Source organism: Bufo bufo, chromosome 1 (assembly GCF_905171765.1).
Source record: "Bufo bufo chromosome 1, aBufBuf1.1, whole genome shotgun sequence".
Classification (NCBI taxonomy): Eukaryota; Metazoa; Chordata; class Amphibia; order Anura; family Bufonidae; genus Bufo; species Bufo bufo.
The window spans coordinates 101,472,824-101,490,672 of record NC_053389.1 but is presented as its reverse complement, the minus strand read 5'-3'; the positions used below and the strand labels follow the sequence as shown (position 1 = coordinate 101,490,672).

Sequence of the window (17,849 nt, the reverse complement as noted above, 5' to 3'; positions counted from 1 at the left end):
AGGCCCATTCTTGAGACAGGGGCAGGTCACAGTTGGAACCCGCACCTATTTCACATTTGCTAGCAACATACCACCAATGGGAATACCCCGTTTAGTGTCAATAAAACATCTGCCTACCTATAAGCAAGTTTTAGGAGACAGGCTGGTTGTTAGGAACATGATACACAAGACAACATCTTAAGATGACAGTCGTTGGTACAGTAGATACTGTATTACTACCAACCAGTCTGTCAGAAAGCATGGAATTGGAACTGTGCTGACAATAGATACATAGCAAAGCAGCTTGGAATCGGTCAAGCCATGAATGCCCCCTATTGGCATTGAAATAAATGTTTCAAATGTATTGACTGCAGTAATTTTCCCTAAACTCCAATGACAAATGTTCTAAGTTCACATATCTATGTATCAGAACCCATACCTACCGGTGCCATGCCTTGTGTTTTCATCTTGTTGTGCCTTTCTTTATTTCATAGTCAAGGTAGCTGCACATGAGACTCAACATCTATTAGCCACCATCAGTGGAAACACGCTGCATCCGGATGCCTTCCATTTCTCGCACAGCCTCATTCACGTCTATGCGGCCACAGCTGAGTGAAAGGACAATATAGAACATGCTGCATTTTTTTTTTTTTCCTCTTAACACAAAGATGGTCAGTAAAAACAATGCTCAAGTGCATATACCGATTTAAATGAATGGGTCAGGACTCGGTCCAGATGCTGTTAGTCTGCAAAAACAGATCGCATCCAGGTGAAGAACTCGCTTGTGTGAAACTAGCCCAACTATCACCGTTTCTAACAGTTGATAGCTAGTGTCAGTTTAAGAAGGATGGAACAATAAAAAAAAATTACTGCATGAGCATCAATGTCAACAACCCAAAACCTGAAGCGCCATCGGCATATTTCTAGGCTAATTGTCCTGGCTTTACTATATATATTATAATCACTGTATATAGACCATTAGGAGGAATAGTCCTGTTGCCTAAGCACCATCATTGATTCTCTTCCATGTGCGTTTCACCTCTAAAAAGATTACTAGTGACACTAAGAAGATGGATGGTCTTCACAAGTTACATGAATAATGTAAGGCATCATTTATGATGTGCGGTGCATTGTAATACTTGTAATAATGCAAGAAAGTATCAGGAACCAGTGCTATAAGCCGGAGAGGTCTTTAGTATTGCCACGCCCCAGCCCACAGAGGGAGATATGTGGCTGACAGAGTGGTGGCTGCAGCAATGAGGGTAGTTGTAGTCCCCACGGTGGCTAATCCTGCTCCAGTGCTCTCTGGGCCGCATGGGCAGTGAATGGAGGGCCACAACCCTACTTCCCTTCCAGAAACACCCTGGACTTGCGACAGGATGCATGGCAGGAAGGCAAGATTATGGTTCCTGTTTGGTTGATAATAAAGGGGGTCATTTACCATCAGATGTGCGCCAGTTTTCTCCTCGCTCATGCCAGGTGTAGAAAATGGTCTAAATTTAAGCCAGAAAGGAAGCTGGCTTACAGTTAAACCAGCAGTGGATACGTCGAAGTAATGTAGAGGCCGGCATCTTTACATAACCTCAGCGGATCCACCGCCAGCACAAGAGGTTATTTTAAACCGACATCTAAAACGCTGATCTTAATAAATGACCATCACAGTCTCTTTTTACTGTATAGATGAAGGACTTTACATCATAAGTGCAAGCAGCTGGCACAGTTTTAAGATATTACACAGAATAGGCTTTTTCCAAAATGATGGGGGGACAATTATGGTAGTATCTTCTCTGAGACTCTCTATAGATACAATCTTCCCAAATTGACCAAAGACATGTAATTACTCTCAATATACTTTCTGCCATACCCATGTGCAGTCCATAGATCAGATGGCCAGTCTATTTCAGAAGTGTGGTTGGTGCCCAAAGCAATTAACCCTTTCCACATGCAGTAAAGTCTGTTGCCATAAATGTGCATTTACCTTACTGTCTCAGTACAGCATGGCCTTTTTTTAATGGTTTTCAACCTTCTGTAAATATTCTTTTTTTCAGCAAATGATTCTTAGCAAAGTTGCTTTTTTGGCAGTTTTCCACTTTCAGGAATAGTCTCTTCTGACTATTCAGCAGCACACATTTGTCTTGTCTTGTCTGTTCAGTAGAAGACTCTCAACTAACTAACCAGGTGACCATGAGACTAGTCTACTACCTAGCAACTATAACTAATTATTTTCAGTTAACGATTTCATATCTATACATAGCCATAGTGCACACCCCATGTCAGTAAACATTTTAATAGCTTTTAAAGTGTGAACCATAGCCTTCACTAAGACTTGCGTAAAAAACCATCAAGGTAACTGTCCCCCATAGAGTTCAGGTATACTTTGTATGCCATAAGCGCCCTCCAGCTAGAATATAATAATGTATCTCTGCCTATGCTGGTGATTTGGAGCTTCAAAAAAACTTCAAATATAACAAAGCCACATTATGTAGATTAAAAGGGTTAAAATTCACTTTTAGACATTATAAATTGCTTCCAGCCATTTCTTCGTTGTCTCTGGTGCTGTGACAGAGGGGTCACAATAAACATTGTTGCCTCGACAAAAGTTCTCAAATAATTTTGCAACAGTGTGAAGGAAGAGGACACTGAATGGACTTTTATGGTGGTGTTTTTTTTTTTTTGTAAAACGCAGCTCAGAGTTCACAAATTGCTTGCTTGACTTTACATTATAGGCAAGGGACGGGAGATGATGTGTTGGTAGATGATGTAGAAAGGCCAGTGGTAACATTCCTCTAAGGAAACCAACCTGGAGGATCTTTACCTAATTAATGCACAATTAGCTCTGCCGTGCTACTCCTACAGACTATATATAGATTGTATTACCTTGAAAATCTAGGTTACGACTGCGCTGTGAGCAGAGATTGGGCAGGTTCAGTTCATCAGTCATTAGTCAGAGGTGTCCTCAATTCTGGTGTTTCAGCAGTGAAATGTATTTTGTATCTTACCTACAAGCGTCTTTTGAAAGAAAAAAAAAAGATTGTTTATTCCCCTTATGCAATTATTTTATTTTATTGTGTGTGTTCAGTTTTTAAAGAATACAGGAAACTCACTGATAGACCAAACAACATGGGGGAGATTTATCATGAGGGGAACATTTTTTCTTGAGTCTGCAATGGAGTACGTTATGCCACATTTATCAAATAAATTTGTAAATTTGTCTTCTCCTTAAACCTAACACTTCTGTCTAGAGAAGCTCCTCCGGTTTTCCTACTCCACCCTCCCCCTGGAGTGAAATTACAACTCTTTTGTGACTTAAAAAAGAAGTCTCAATGATAAATCTGTAGTGAAACTCATTAACATAGCTAACCACACACACTTTCCCACCTACATTTCAAAATTAGAGTGAGCGGTGTAAAAATGAATAAAGTAAAAAAAAAAAAATTGCGCATGTGCAAAAAAGACGCTAAAAGCCCTATTTTTTTTTTTTTTTTGTGTTTTGTCTTTTACACCAGAATTCTGGAGTGAAGGTATCATAAATCCGGGCTAATGTCTTGTAAAATGAGCTCAGGTTCATTCTGGACAAAAAGTACTTTTAATCCATATGCAAATGAGCAGTTAAGTGCACCAAGGGAAGCCCAAGCCACTCTGTGTGCCCTGGCTCCTCCTACTTCCTCTGTAAGCCCTTCCCTCTCCTTTGTGATTGACAGGGCCAGACGATATGACTATGCTATAGAACAGTAAGGGGGGCGGGGGGGGAGTCCGCAAAATACAAATTTAAAAACTATAAAACATCAATGCCTGTAAATGGTTTTTGAGCAATATTCAATTTTAAGAGGTCTCTAACTTTTAATTTCCCCGTGACTTGCTTTTTTAGGATACTTGAACTGGGTATTTGTCAGAGGGCGGATGCATATGGTCATAAAAATCTGTGTCGTACAGATCTGCTATTTCGCACCCATTCCCTTATATGCGTTTATACCATACCTCTATACACCTCTGAATTTCTATGGCGGCACAGTTTTTTTTTGTCCATTCTTTACAAGCTGTCAATCATGGCATTTCTCTGCTGTCCTTGCCACTTTCCCGAAAAGGGGGCATGGCCAGGGCGCGGTGGGACCAGTGGGCCCAGCATCATTATCTTCTTTTAAGCCAGTGCATACGAACACTGAGATGTAAGCCAGCCCGGGCTGGCATAGATTTCACTTTAGACGCACTGACTGATGAAGACGTGCCCTATTTATGTTGACATTTATGTTGAGGTTTGCGCCTTATTTACGACGAGACGCATCTTCTGGCAGAGCAGGAGATATTATAGACTGACGTAAATCTCTGGTCTATGATAAATTCCCCACCTGGTCCCTACGTTCCCAGCAGAGTGTGGGATGGAAGTGACAATTGGTCTATGTATATTTCTGCTTCCATTAGGCCAGTGACGTGAATAAAGCCTGGTGTGGGGGAAAAATAGAACAGAAGTGGATTTGATGCCTTTTGGCTTTGTCATACAGGATAATGCACATCGCTCTCATGTTGGGATGTAATAAGCAGCAATAACATACATTACAAAACAAGCTGTAAAAAAAGACTCTTCTGCATATGTTACCTAGCAAAGCGTTTACTTTTATAGATTTTTTCTTTTTTTTTCTGTAATTAGAATTTTTAGTGGGTTATAAAACTGCAAAGTCATTTAAGGATTATTCTAGGATTGTAGCAGAGAATTTGTGTCATTTCTTTCATTTTATTTTTTTGGCCAGTGACATAATCACAATGTTTAAAGGGATTGTCTGAGATTTTCATATGGATGGCCATGCAACTTTGAGACAGTTAATATATTAGAAACTTTCTTCTACAGGCAAGACATATGATGTATTAAAGCGGTGGCCTATCGGAAACATTGATGGCATAGAACAAGGATATGTCATCAATATTGGATAGGTGTGGGTCCCACCTCCAGGACCCGCTCCAATCTAGAGAACGTGGCCCCTGAATTAGAAGGAGAGCACAAGCATGGCCAGTTCGCAATGTTCGCCAGCGAACACATGCGGTTTGCCATCTTAACTCACAAGTCCGGCGATGCACAGGTAAGCCCTTACCTATGCCTGTGCCGGGAGCCGGTCTGAAACAAATGCAGTCACCGGGAGCAGGCAGTTCCGAGAACAGCCCGATGAAGGCCCCGGTGGCTATTCTCGGAACTGCCTGCTCCCGGTGACCGCATTTGTTTCAGACCGGCTCCCGGCACAGGCATAGGTAAGGGCTTACCTGTGCATCGCCGGACTTGTGAGTTAAGATGGCAGCCCGCATGTGTTCATTGGCGAACACTGCGAACTGGCCATCACTGCGCATGGCGTAATCTCTATTCATCTTTATGGAATTTCTATTTTTCAGAACTGTCGTGGCGGTGAACAGAAGGTGACCATTAGTGTTGAGCGAATTGAACCATCCAAAGAGGACTTCGATCCAAATTTCAGGGAAAATTCTATTTGCCGCGAAGCTGAATTTTCTTGTACTTTGTGGTAACAAATCGATTTTTCCCTGAAATGGTTTAAAAAAAAATATAAAATTATCATACTCTCCTCATCCATTTGAGCATGAAGAGGCCACCACCGCCATCTTGATCTCCCGTGTGCAGTGCCGTATGATCTCAACATGAGCCTTGCGAGATTTCGCACTGGATCTTCACTCAAGATGGCGCCGGCGGGCTCTTCACGATCAAATGGATGAGGGCAGTATGATTTTTATTTTTTATTATAGGCCTTAATATTTATGTCAGATGCAGCGATTAGCGATGAACGTGGCATCTGAGGGGTACAATGATGAAGGGAAGGGGGGGGGGTGCAATCGCCGTTCCCTGTCATTGCACCCACTACAAAAAATTCGGCAAAGCAGTCGAATCAAATTTTCTAGAGCTTCACTAATTTCTAGTGGCCATGCAATTTCTAGTGGCCATGCAAGTTCATTTTGAGGGGTCCCTTTCTGGAGATAGGTCTCAAATGGGGGATTCACACCTATCTGACATTGGTGACATATCTCTATGATATACGATCAATGTCCCAGAAGCTGGGTTTGTGGTGCCTGCCAGAAAACCACTTTAAGGCGGGTTTTTGTAAAATGTGATGATATAGTCAGTAAGCAATGGTGCCTGTGGGTACAATGTATGAGGGGCTTCCTAGGAGCGCCCCCTACTTTGTTACTCAAAAATACAATAGGAAAAGTGAATTAGAATGTTCACACCATAGTAGTCACTTTAATGAGAGCTGCACTCTTTAATACCCTCCAACTTCTGCAATCAGCAGCTTCTCACAACATTGAAATGATATTACACTCCGGAATAGATTGCTCAGCCCGCGTTTAGATATTAAGCCGGTTACAGTAAATTCTAGTACAGTGCTGTCTGGAGGAAAAAGACCTGAGATGATCCATTCTTTCAACAGCTGGCATGGTGAAGAAGTGCAGAATGTGATTTTAATAACCTTCTGCTGTTTTACCTTATTATTCCTTTTTACGTCTCATAACTGTGAATCATTTCATTTCCTCAAAGCTTTGCAGATGCTACCTGTCTACCTAGTTTTCCTGGCATGAAATCCGCAATATAACCATATGCTAGCACTCGAAATGTTGACTACATAGTAGTTGTTAGGGAATGGATGTTGGGATCTCTTAGAAAAAGGGTGAATTCGCATAGATGATAGTAGATGTTAAATAATACATGGCAGCGGTCCGGCATTCCATTCTTTTCTATAGGGCAGGTATAGAATGCAGGCCATCAGCTGTATTAAAGGGGTTATCCAGATAACGATAATGATAACGTATACTCAGGAGAAGTCATCATTATCACATTGGGGGGTTTGAGTCCCGATACCCCTGCTGATCAGCCATTAAAGGGACTCACTGCGCTCACCGGAGCCCTGGTCAGCACAGCTTTTCTAGCACATGTCCGTACATAGTATAGCGGCTGTGCTTGGTATTGCAGCTTAGCCCCATTCATTTAAATGGGGCTGAGCTGCAACTATGCCATGTGACCGACGTACGGTGACATCAAACAGCCTACCTGTGCGCTGCGGGCCAATCTGCTGCTGCTCCAGGGGATAGGTCATCAATATAATTAACTGGAAAATCCCTTTGAGAAAGGAGAGACCTCATTCTCTGGATCCATTCTTTATCACCTATCAATAGGTGATGCATTTTGAGCCTCTTTAATATGTAATATGGCTATAGCCTACTAGAAGTGATGGGGAGTAATATGTAGTATGGCTATAGCCTACTAGAAGTGATGGGGAGTAATATGTAGTATGGCTATAGCCTACTAGAAGTGATTGGGAGTAATATGTAGTATGGCTATAGCCTACTAGAAGTGATGGGGAGTAATATGTAGTATGGCTATAGCCTACTAGAAGTGATGGGGAGTAATATGTAGTATGGCTATAGCCTACTAGAAGTGATGGGGAGTAATATGTAGTAGGCCCTGTATTTTTCATATATTATGGTTTTATGTTGCCCTTTATGTTAGTATTAGCTATAATATAAAAGAAACTTGAAATCATTCCACAGGATCGCAATAAAATACATAAATTATAAAAAGAAATATGAAAATGACTCTTCACGAGAGAGATTTTACATACTTTCACATCTTGCCAATCCCTCGTAAATTATACGTCTGAAGATAGAAATATACAGCTCACTTTTACTATACGCAGTAACTTGTTCTACTAGTACCCAGTCTGAAAGCTGTATGTTTTCTCTGATATTCCCAATTTCCATGTAATTTATTTGTTTTGTTTTTTTTCATATATATATATTAATAGAACTGTACTTGAAGTGTAAATTGGATTGATGCAATTTCTGCCGCCCACTGTATTTAATGTCGCCGGCGACAGCTGTTCACTATCTCCTGTAGTTATGTGCTTGGCTCTAGTGCTTATGCTTCAGCATGTGTCTCTTTGTAGCGTTTCATTTCTTACTTCTTTTTGCAGTGGTGCTTTCATTTTTAGCACATGAGAAAGAGAGGGTTTGTGGACATCTGGTTCTATGTGATAACAAAGTCATTAGCCTTTGTAGATTTTCATTATGCTTTGTCCTTTTTTTTTTGATATATGATAGAAGGAATATTGGGGCTCCGGAATGTACATGTACAAAAAACAAATAAATCACAAAATCATTATAATAACATTTATTTCCATAAATGAAAATGCACTGGAAATAATACACATTCAATTCCCAATCAAAGCAATAAAAAATTACCCAGTTTGTGTTCATCCTTTACAGAAAGTAAAGGAAAAGGAACATTAGGCTGTTTGTAAAAATAGCAGTGCCAGCATTTTTCTTTAAAAACTCAAAAATGTAATGTCTAAACTAAAAAAAGTTTGATATTTCACTTTACTTTGAAGGGCCAAACTAAAATAGTGGCATAACCATTGTTTCTGAGAACTGCTTGACGTCTGTGTTGTATGGAGTCGACCAACGTGTGGCACCTCTGAGCAGATGTTCCACTCCAGGACGACTGGACTACATTCCACAGTTCTTCTTCTGCATTTTTTTGGATTTTGCCTCGTAATCCACATTTTTTTTTAATGTCTCCCCACAAGTTCTCGATGGGATTGAGGTCAGGGGATTGGGCTCCACTCCATTACCTCAGTCCCTTTGTCTGTTGTTGTTCGCTTGGGCTACTTTCACACTCGCTTTCGGTGCGGATCCGTCATGGATCTGCACAAACGGATCCGTTCAGATAATACAACCGCATGTATCCGCTCAGAACGGATCCGTTTGTATTATCTGTAACATAGCCAAAACGGATCCGTCTTGAACACCATTGAAAGTCGATGGGCGACAGATCCATTTTCTATTGTGCCATATTGCGTCAGTGAAAATGGACGCGTCCCTATTGACTTACATTGTGTGTCAGGACGGATCCGTTTGGCTCAGTTTCATCAGACAGACATCAAAATGCTGCAAGCAGCATTTTGGTGTCCACCTCCAAAGCGGAATGAAGGCGGAACGGAGGCAAACTGACGCATTCTGAGCGGATCCTTTTCCATTCAAAATGCATTAAGGGCAAAATTTATCTGTTTTGAATCTCTTGTGAGAGCCCTGAATGGATCTCACAAAACGGAAACCAAAACGCCAGTGTGAAATTAGCCTTACTGGTGTGTTTTGGGTCACGTCATGTCCAAACACCCATTTCAAGGGCATTTCTTCTTCAGCATAGGTCAACATAATCTCCTCAAGCATCTTGATATATTCAAAATTATCCATGATCCCTTGTATGCAGGAATTGGGCCCCACATCATGGTATGAGAAACAGCCCTATATCATGATTTTTGCACTACCATGCTTTACAGTCTTCACGGTGTACTAGGCCTTCAATTCGGGGGTCGTCTGACATACTGTCTGCAGCCACTTGACCCAAAGGAACAATTTAGCTTTTATCATTTCAGGAAATGTGGCACCATTTCTCATAGGGCCGGTGAATGTGTTCCTTGGCAAATTTTAACCTTTTCAGGACATGTCTTTTTTTTTCGACAATGGGACTGTACGGGGAGTTAAATTTTCAATTAATGATGCAATTATGCAGAATGAGCGCCATGTGTGTACTAATTGTTGGGTGTGTTTTATTTCTATTACTCTACTACATTTACAAGTAATTTTATTTGTGATTTAAAAAGTGATTTATCAAGTTAATGATGTTGGACTGTTATGTATTTTTTTTAAACACTACTGAACCTAGAGAAGGTGGGATCTTATAGATAGGGACCTCCTGGTGAGTAGCTTTAGTGGCCTCTAAGTCAACCCCATGCTACATACTGTAATTGTTTATGGAGACTATCAAGCCATAATACATTCCCCAGATCAACTGCTAGTACTGAGGAAAAAGGTGAGGAACCCAATATCACAGTGCATATTCTCAGGCACTGGCTCCTCCACGGTGCATTTGCACTTGGAGCATGATCGTTTAGGTTTAGCAACATTCCTTTTTGGAAGTTATTCAGCTAGAGCATAGAGTGCCAATAATGTCACAGTTTCTCTTTTGCTGACTTCATGCAAAACTTTTATATATACTTGCAGGAAAACTTAGCAACCTGAAGATGCTTGATGACAAGAGACCAATGTCTCTTGGCATCAGGCATCTAGAGGTTACCAAACAGCGTAGCTTGTTCTGCTACACTGTTTGCATATCTCCCATTCACTACAATGGGGGTTGTCCCATGAAAAAATATTTTACAGTTTTCAAACCGGCACCTGGATCTGAATACTTTTGTAATTGCATGTAATTACACATTTTGTATAACTACTTAGCTATTCAATAAAATATACCTGCTGTTTGTTCTATTCTTATTTATTTGTCCCACTCACTGAAATGGTCGCACATGCTCAGTTTCATCTTTCAACTGCCTCCTGAGCTGTGATAGGTACAGAAGAAAGACACGCCTCCTGAGCTGTGGTAGGTAGAGAGGTACAGAAGAAAGACACGCCTCCTGAGCTGTGGTAGGGAGAGGTACAGAAGAAAGACACGCCTCCTGAGCTGTGGTAGGGAGAGAGGTGCAGCAGAATGGACACGCCCCCTCAGCTGTCAGCTTGATATAAATGTAGCAGAGCAATGAATGGGGAGATCTCTGGCTCCATGTGAGGTACAGGGCTGGTTCTAGCTTTGTTAGAAAGAGATTGACATGTAGTATATTATGTCTGATTTTCATTTTTCACATTAGTCAAAGCATGAGTTTTCTCCCATGAGCTGCGAGTGTTGGGGATGAGGTTTTGCATTCATGGATATGCGCCGGCTGCTTTATCTTCTTGTGAAATATTTCATCTAATGCAGTCACAGTGAAGCCTTATAAATGTCCCACAGTATGCAGAAAACCTCTGCTATCAGTCAAAGGAGACCAAAGCAGATATCTGGGGCCTTTTTGACACATTGAATGAATTTATTTGCTTTTCTTGTGCCCTGGATGATTCTAAGATGAATGTTTTTGTCTTTTTCCACCTCTCCCCCATACAAGAACCACCCCGAGGACAGTCAGAGCTTCCTACACAAGGTTATCAGGAGCATTGTCGAGTCAGCAACCGTCCTGAGGTTCAGCTACGTGGTGATTTTGGGCAAGCATCACAGTGTAGCAGGGCATCCCTAGGAAAGAATAAGGTCGCAGTGCGACTTGCATGTTTGCTGAGACTGTGACACACGAATCGCAGAAAAAAACAACAGTGCTTGATTTTTTTGTGATTCGCATGTCTGAGATGCAATACCAGACACAGCCCATAAACCAGGGTGGCATTTTTATTTTAATTTTTTAAAGTAAGCAGCCATGCCTTTTCCTTGTCATACAACTTTGTAAGCTTTTGTGGGCAGTTATCTATATATAGGTGATATCTGTCATTGTAATCCCAGCAGTGATTATAATAATATGACTGAAAAGTAATCTGTACAGAACAGGAAGTGGCGCCTATTTGGTGCCTGTACATAACTCTGGAGGATCCACCGCCAGCTATAGGGGCTTATTAAAGTAGAAATCCCGGCAAAATATTTATTCTCTAACCTGCTAGAAAGTGATGTCATGGGACCAACTCTCTGGTCTCCAACCGACGCAGGACAGGAAGTCAGTTGCGTCTCTATTCATTCCTATGAGAGTAAGGCTCCCTTAGGAATACATAGAGAAACTGACTTCCTGTCCATACATAAGATGCTGTGTCGGTTGGAGAGTTGATCGCTGGTCACATGACACAGGTGAGAAGCATAAGGGAGGTGATAACTCACAAATACAGTCACTGGTAAGAAAATTACAATCACTACAGATTACATCATGTACCTTTCTAACAGGTCAGAGAATAACATTTTTGGTGGTAGTTCTTTAAGTCCAGTGTCTAAAACACCAGTCTTAATAAATGGCCCCTTGGTTTTCTGACAACACCCACACTTGCATATCAAATGCCAAATGGATTAAAAAGGCATTCAACAAAGGCATTAAATGAAATCTACGCTTGTTATGAATAGGAGAAGATTTGCACCAAAAAATGGGCCATTTTCTGTCCTCTTAGTCCAAGTGACTACTATTGTTAAAGTATAACCGCCATGTTTTCATTAAAAAAAAAATCAATTTTAGCATATGTCACTCCCGCTGCAGCATTATGCATAAAGCAATCTTTAGTTTCTTCACATACCATTGGTTTCCTTGAGTTTTGCCCTTAGTTACAGCTGTTTTAACCCCTACAATTTGAGGATCTTCTCAAGATGGCTCCTCTGCCAGTTCTCTGAGGCCAAAACTGCTTTCCCTCACTTTACATACACACTTGCTGTAGCCAGCAGCTCCCTGCCAGCCAATCAACTTGGATTACTGAGACACGCCTCCTCCCTCTGAAGCCACAAAAAAAAAGACAGAGCACAGATGTCACCCATTGAGGTGTCCACATCAGTGTGTCCGTTCTGCAAATTATAGAACCTGTCCTATTCTTGTCCAAACCATGCACAAGAATAGTCATTTCTAGTGATGGGAGTGAGAAAATCGCAATGACCTATACTGAGGATAAGTCATCAATGTAGAGAAAACGTAGAACCCCTTTAAATGCCCTAATTACGTAATTATATTTTTACATAGCTTTGACTGTATTTATTGGATTACTTTCCATAGCTTTACTTTACAGAACTGTTGCTATCTTTCAATGTCGTATGCAAATCAACCATGCTGAACAAAAGTTCACAAACCTCCTACATAAATAAGGGGGGGGGAAAATAACGTACAGTGTATATATAATCTCACACGTATGTCAGTGTTTGCTCCTTTTTTTTTAGCTTGCCACGCAGATGGAGTGCACCCACTGTTACGAGGAGCTTCCATTTCCAATAAATGAAAACTTTGTAACATAATGAATTATCCTCCTTGATCTGGTTGGGGGGGGGGGGGGTGGTGAGATACACTTATAATTCAGCTCTTCCCTACTGAGTCCATGAAGCCAAACTGCTGTTTAGCGGAGCTCAGAGCGTCCTCCTCCAATCTCTGATATAGAGGTACAGCACATTGGCTTCGAGACATGAAGTTTTCAGCCAAGAGCTGAGAGCTGTGATTCTTCTGCGACCTACTGAGGCTCTGGCACATCAAGCGCCAGTGTTTTCATACATCAGTACACATCAAGGGGAATGAAGCAGCCATGTGAAACTGGAATAAATTTCCATCTTGTTGAAGTTTTTATATTTTCTTTTTTTTTTTTATTTGCCTCTTTTGTATATCATTTTAATCCAGGGAAGGAGAAGGAAGAGCTGCGTAAAGGGAACCTGACATCCAGATATTCAACAGTTAACTATGCACATTACCTTACTATTTCAGGCATATTATCCCCCATGGTGCCGTTACTCTGCTTTTGTGTTTCATGGTTGCAGAGAAAATCAACTTTATTCCACTTTCCTGCTGTATGCTAATGAGCACTTTGAAGTCAAGGAGGCTGGCTTTTGCATCCTTGAAGTCAAGTTTGCCGCGCCCCCTTCTAGCCCCTACCCCTTGATTGACATTTCAGAGCAGTGACAACATCATCCCCTAGCCTCGAGACAAATCACTCGGATGCACTCTCTCACTCTGCGAGCCTGCACAGTGAAGCTGGGAGTATAGTGTCTGGCTTCAGTGCCTCTCTGCTTGAGCCCTGTGTGCCTTACAGGTGCGCACTGACGCAGGTGCATGCCTGGGTACTGTAGCCCTGCTCCCGTTCAAGTGAATGGGAGCAGCACTGCAATAACGATACAACGGCCACTACACAGTGTACAGAGAGGTGGCGTTTAGTACTGCAGCTAATAAAAACTACTGATTGGCATGGATGCTGGAAGTCACGCCCCCGAGGATCTGATATGGATAACGTATCCTTAGGATAGATCGTTAGGCTACTTTCACACTAGCATTAAAGCTTTCTGGTATTGAGTTCCGTCATAGGGGCTCAATTTCAGAAAAAAAACGCTTCAGTTTTGTCCTAATGCTTTCTGATCGGAAAACAATCTGTTCAGTATGCATCAGGATGTCTTCCGTTCCATCCCTTTTACGGTATTTGGCATGCTGCGATATTTTCTCCGGCCAAAATTCCGGAACACTTGCCGGATTGCCAGATCCGGCATTAAGTTCCATTGAAATGTATTCATGCCGGATCCGGTACCAAGTGTTCAAGAAATTCCCACACTGACTGATCCAGTTTTCTGGTCTGCACATGCGCAGACCTTTTAAAAATGTTAAGAAAAAAAATACTGCATCCGTTTTTCTAGATGACACAGAAGAGAGACGGATCCGGTATTTCATTGCATTTGTCAGACTGATCGGCATCCGGATCCGGAAACAAATGATATCCGTTTGCATACGGATTTCCGGATCCAGCAGGCAGTTCCGGCAACGGAACTGCCTGCCGGATTCTTCTACCGCTAGTGTAAAAGTACCCTAAGAAGTACATTCTGGAAAACTCTTAACAACAGTTGTCAGATCTATGATATATACCCAAATTATGACCTGTTGTGGTATGTGAGGACTGAAATTGAGACTGTGGTTTAGGATTAATATTAAAGGAGCTTTTCCGGTAATATTTTTTTAAGCAAGTGCCTCCAGCCTGCCCCCTGAATTTGGAGATTCATACCTACCTGCTCCATGCCACTCTGGTCCTCCACGCTGCTTCCACTGCCGTTTTATCTTCTGGTACCCGTACTGTTTACTTCGGACATGGGCATGGTCATATGCACCTCTCAAGCTAATGACTGGCTTCATTGGTGCATATGCCCATACCGATGCACTGCTGGATGTAAACCGTGCCGAGACCTGGAGCTGAAGACAGCTTGGAGGAGCGGTAAGTATGAATCTTCTATTTAAGGGGGCAGGTTGCAGGTACTTGCTTACCAATCAATATTACCGGAAAACCCCTTTAAAGATCTGGGTTATGATTTACTGATTTTACTAAGCGAAGTCATTGAAATCCGTTAACTTGCTGTCTTCATCCATCCTCTATTGTAAACGCATCTTCAAATCTTGTAATACGGTGGCTTTGCTTTTTCTTGCAGTGGAAAGATGTATGAGTTCTATGCAAGCTGGTACTCAGATGATCAAACTACGTGGTAGCTCCAAAGGTTTGGTTCGTTTCTACTACCTGGATGAACACAAATCTTGTATCCGCTGGAGACCTTCGAGGAAGAATGAAAAAGCCAAGAGTAAGATACGATCTATGTTTGATGTAATCTAAATGCCAAATGCATAGAATGCTTTTTATATGTGATACTTTCAGTCACAAATTTAACCTACCCTGTAAAAGATTGACCGCCAATGTTGTGGAATCGGACAATAAGAATAATTGACCATTGTGTAAGAAGCACTGACGTAAGTCAGCGGAACATGTTTTTCTGTAATCTTCACTGTTTAGGCCTCTTTCAGATGAGCGAGTTCCACGCTCCAGACTTGCAGCTTGAGTATGCGGCAGCTCCCATCCTCACCTCCCAGCACTGACGGGGTTGCATAAGATTACATAGATCTATGATGCTATGTAAACCTTAAAGTTCTGGAATGTATTGGAGTCCGGAGCATGGAACTCGCTCGTCTGAAAGGGACCTTAAAGTGGTCTCATCAGGATAACCTCTTTTGAATGGAATTCTCCCTGGCAATCAACTGATATTGTGAGGGAAATTTGTGGCCAGCCATACATTTTCACTACAGCAGCACTACAAAGAAATCTAGTGTTACATGGTGCCCATTTAAAAGGGTTTTCTGGGACTTTTATCCTGGTTACATATTTTCTAGATAGGATATTAGTATCTAATTAGTGGTGGTCCAACTCCAGGAGGATAGGTCATCATTTTAAAAAATCTTGGAAAACTCCTTTAAACAGCAACCATAGACCGGCTCATCGTAGTGGGAGCTGGTCTTAGCAGTTCCCTGCTCTGGCTCATAGAGTTGGGTTCCTAAGCAGGACTTATGGACGAGGGTTGTCTTTTTAAAAGAGTAAAAAGAAATCACTATGCTAGATAGGACATTTTGTTGCTATTCATTGGTACACTCATCTGTAATTATTGCAGGTTCCATAAATTAAAAACTTTATAAAATTACTTATCATAATTGAGACCACTAGATGAGGTTCCGTTTTTCGTCTTTACATGAATACGAAATTGATTGCCTATCCTTAGTGTCACGGTGCGGTTCACTGTGACAGTTGTGGCCGTGTAGACTGGCTGCATGCCCTCTCGAATACTGGCTGCAGGCTGACTCCTGTGTATGCTGGTTGCTTGGGGCTGCATCCTGGCTGCGGTGTCTTGTGTGAACTATTGCTTGTGAATGTGTGTACTCCCCGTGTCTGCATCTTTGTGGTTCCTGTCATCGGTGTCATGCAGGCTAGCTGCATGCGCTTTGTGTGCTGGCTGTGGGTGTTCCCATGTATGCTGGTTCTGCAATGCGTGCTGGCTGCGGCCTTATGTGGCCTGTATCATTTGTTTAGTGCTTCTTGTTAATCCTGGTTCTGATGGGGTTAACATTCCCTGATCTGTTCCTGGGTGTGTCTTAACAGTTGCCCTCGTTATCACAGCGATTTCTATCTGTGAGCTGCGGGGCTTGGGGTCAGTCTATCTTCTGCCTTGCTGGGTGTTGCACCTTGCTGCTGTTCCGGGGGGGGGGGTTTCCATCTGCTTATTTGTGTAGTGTTGCCTGGTAATACATTGATGTTGGTGTTGTTGATGTCCATGCCTTGTCTGATCTTCTGCACCTGTTCTGGTTTTGTTTTGTTGATGTTGTTATCCTTGGCCTTGCCTGATATTCTTTACTTGTTTTGTGTCTGATCCACTCTGTTACATGTTTAGCCTAGCAGTGCTTTAACTACGTCTGATAGCTTGGCAGTGCTAAACTGCTTCTGATCCTGACTGTTCCATGTCCAGCTTGGCAGTGCCTACTGCTTCCGATCCTTTCTGCCCTTTAGTGCTTTACTGCTTCTGTTCCTGTGCTGTGTATGTCCTGCCTTCGTGAGAGGGCTCCTGGGTTCTCTGGAGGGAGGATCTCTAGTCTGTGTGCAGCTCTGCTTGTGACCTCCATGCTTCCATTCCGCTTGGGGTCCAAGCATCTGCTTCTGTGCTGGTTCCCATTTGTCTTGTTGTCTGATCCATGTCTTGAGTTTGTTTGGGATCCAGTCCTGTATCTGTGGTTTTCTGCAAGTAGGGGCCAAGTGTACCGGGACCTTCCTGGAGGTGCGACCAGTGAGCCCTAGGCCCAGTTCATCCCCACCACCAGGGGCTCTGTGAAGAACGGGGCTCTCTGCCTTCTGGGTTTTGCCTCTGGTCTGCTTGTGCACATGGTTCTGTGGTAGTGCTACCACTATTGCTTAACCTGCTTTACGGTCATGTTCTTTTATTACATGTGTAATAAAGTACTCTGTTGGTCCCTGGTCTGAATCTTGCCTGTCTCCTGTTTGCAACATGTCCCGAAGGTCTGCCTTGGGCCTCCGGAAGGTGACACTTAGGATTGGCCATCAAGATCAGATTGGTAGGGGTATGTTTCCCTGTACCCCTGCCAATCAGCTGATGATGCACCCCAGGCTCTTCGGTCAGCTTGTTAGATTCCCATGTGATACTCATGGCCTATTTGAAGGGTGAAGCATCATTTTTTCATTGATAGGAAGCACCTTAAGGGTTAGGTGGTTTGCCATGGAAAAGTATTTTAAAAAAGATGACAAACATCTGCATGAGTTTTGCAGAAATTACAGTATTCTTGCCAAAATCACCTGAGTTTACTCCAGCTTCTTCTGTTTTCCTCCAAATTCCAAAAATGAATTAACAAAAGGAAGTACCTAAATATAAGGAAAATTTACCTTCTGGGGCTGTCCTACTCTCTCTGGGAACACTTCTACGTATGTTGAATGCGACTCCTATGAGAAGAAGCGGTCCTTTTATCATACAGTAAAAA

General features: G+C 42.2%; 1 protein-coding gene across 2 annotated transcripts in view; it reads left to right on the top strand.

Moving 5' to 3' along the window:
* PLCH2 (phospholipase C eta 2) overlaps positions 1-17,849 on the top strand; it is a 741,045-nt gene that overhangs the window by 498,548 nt on the left and 224,648 nt on the right. For both annotated transcript variants that reach the window (XM_040427397.1, XM_040427403.1), the window contains exon 3: positions 14,975-15,121. In XM_040427397.1, the coding sequence (XP_040283331.1) occupies positions 14,975-15,121 (147 nt within the window). The remainder of the gene's footprint in view (positions 1-14,974; positions 15,122-17,849) is intronic.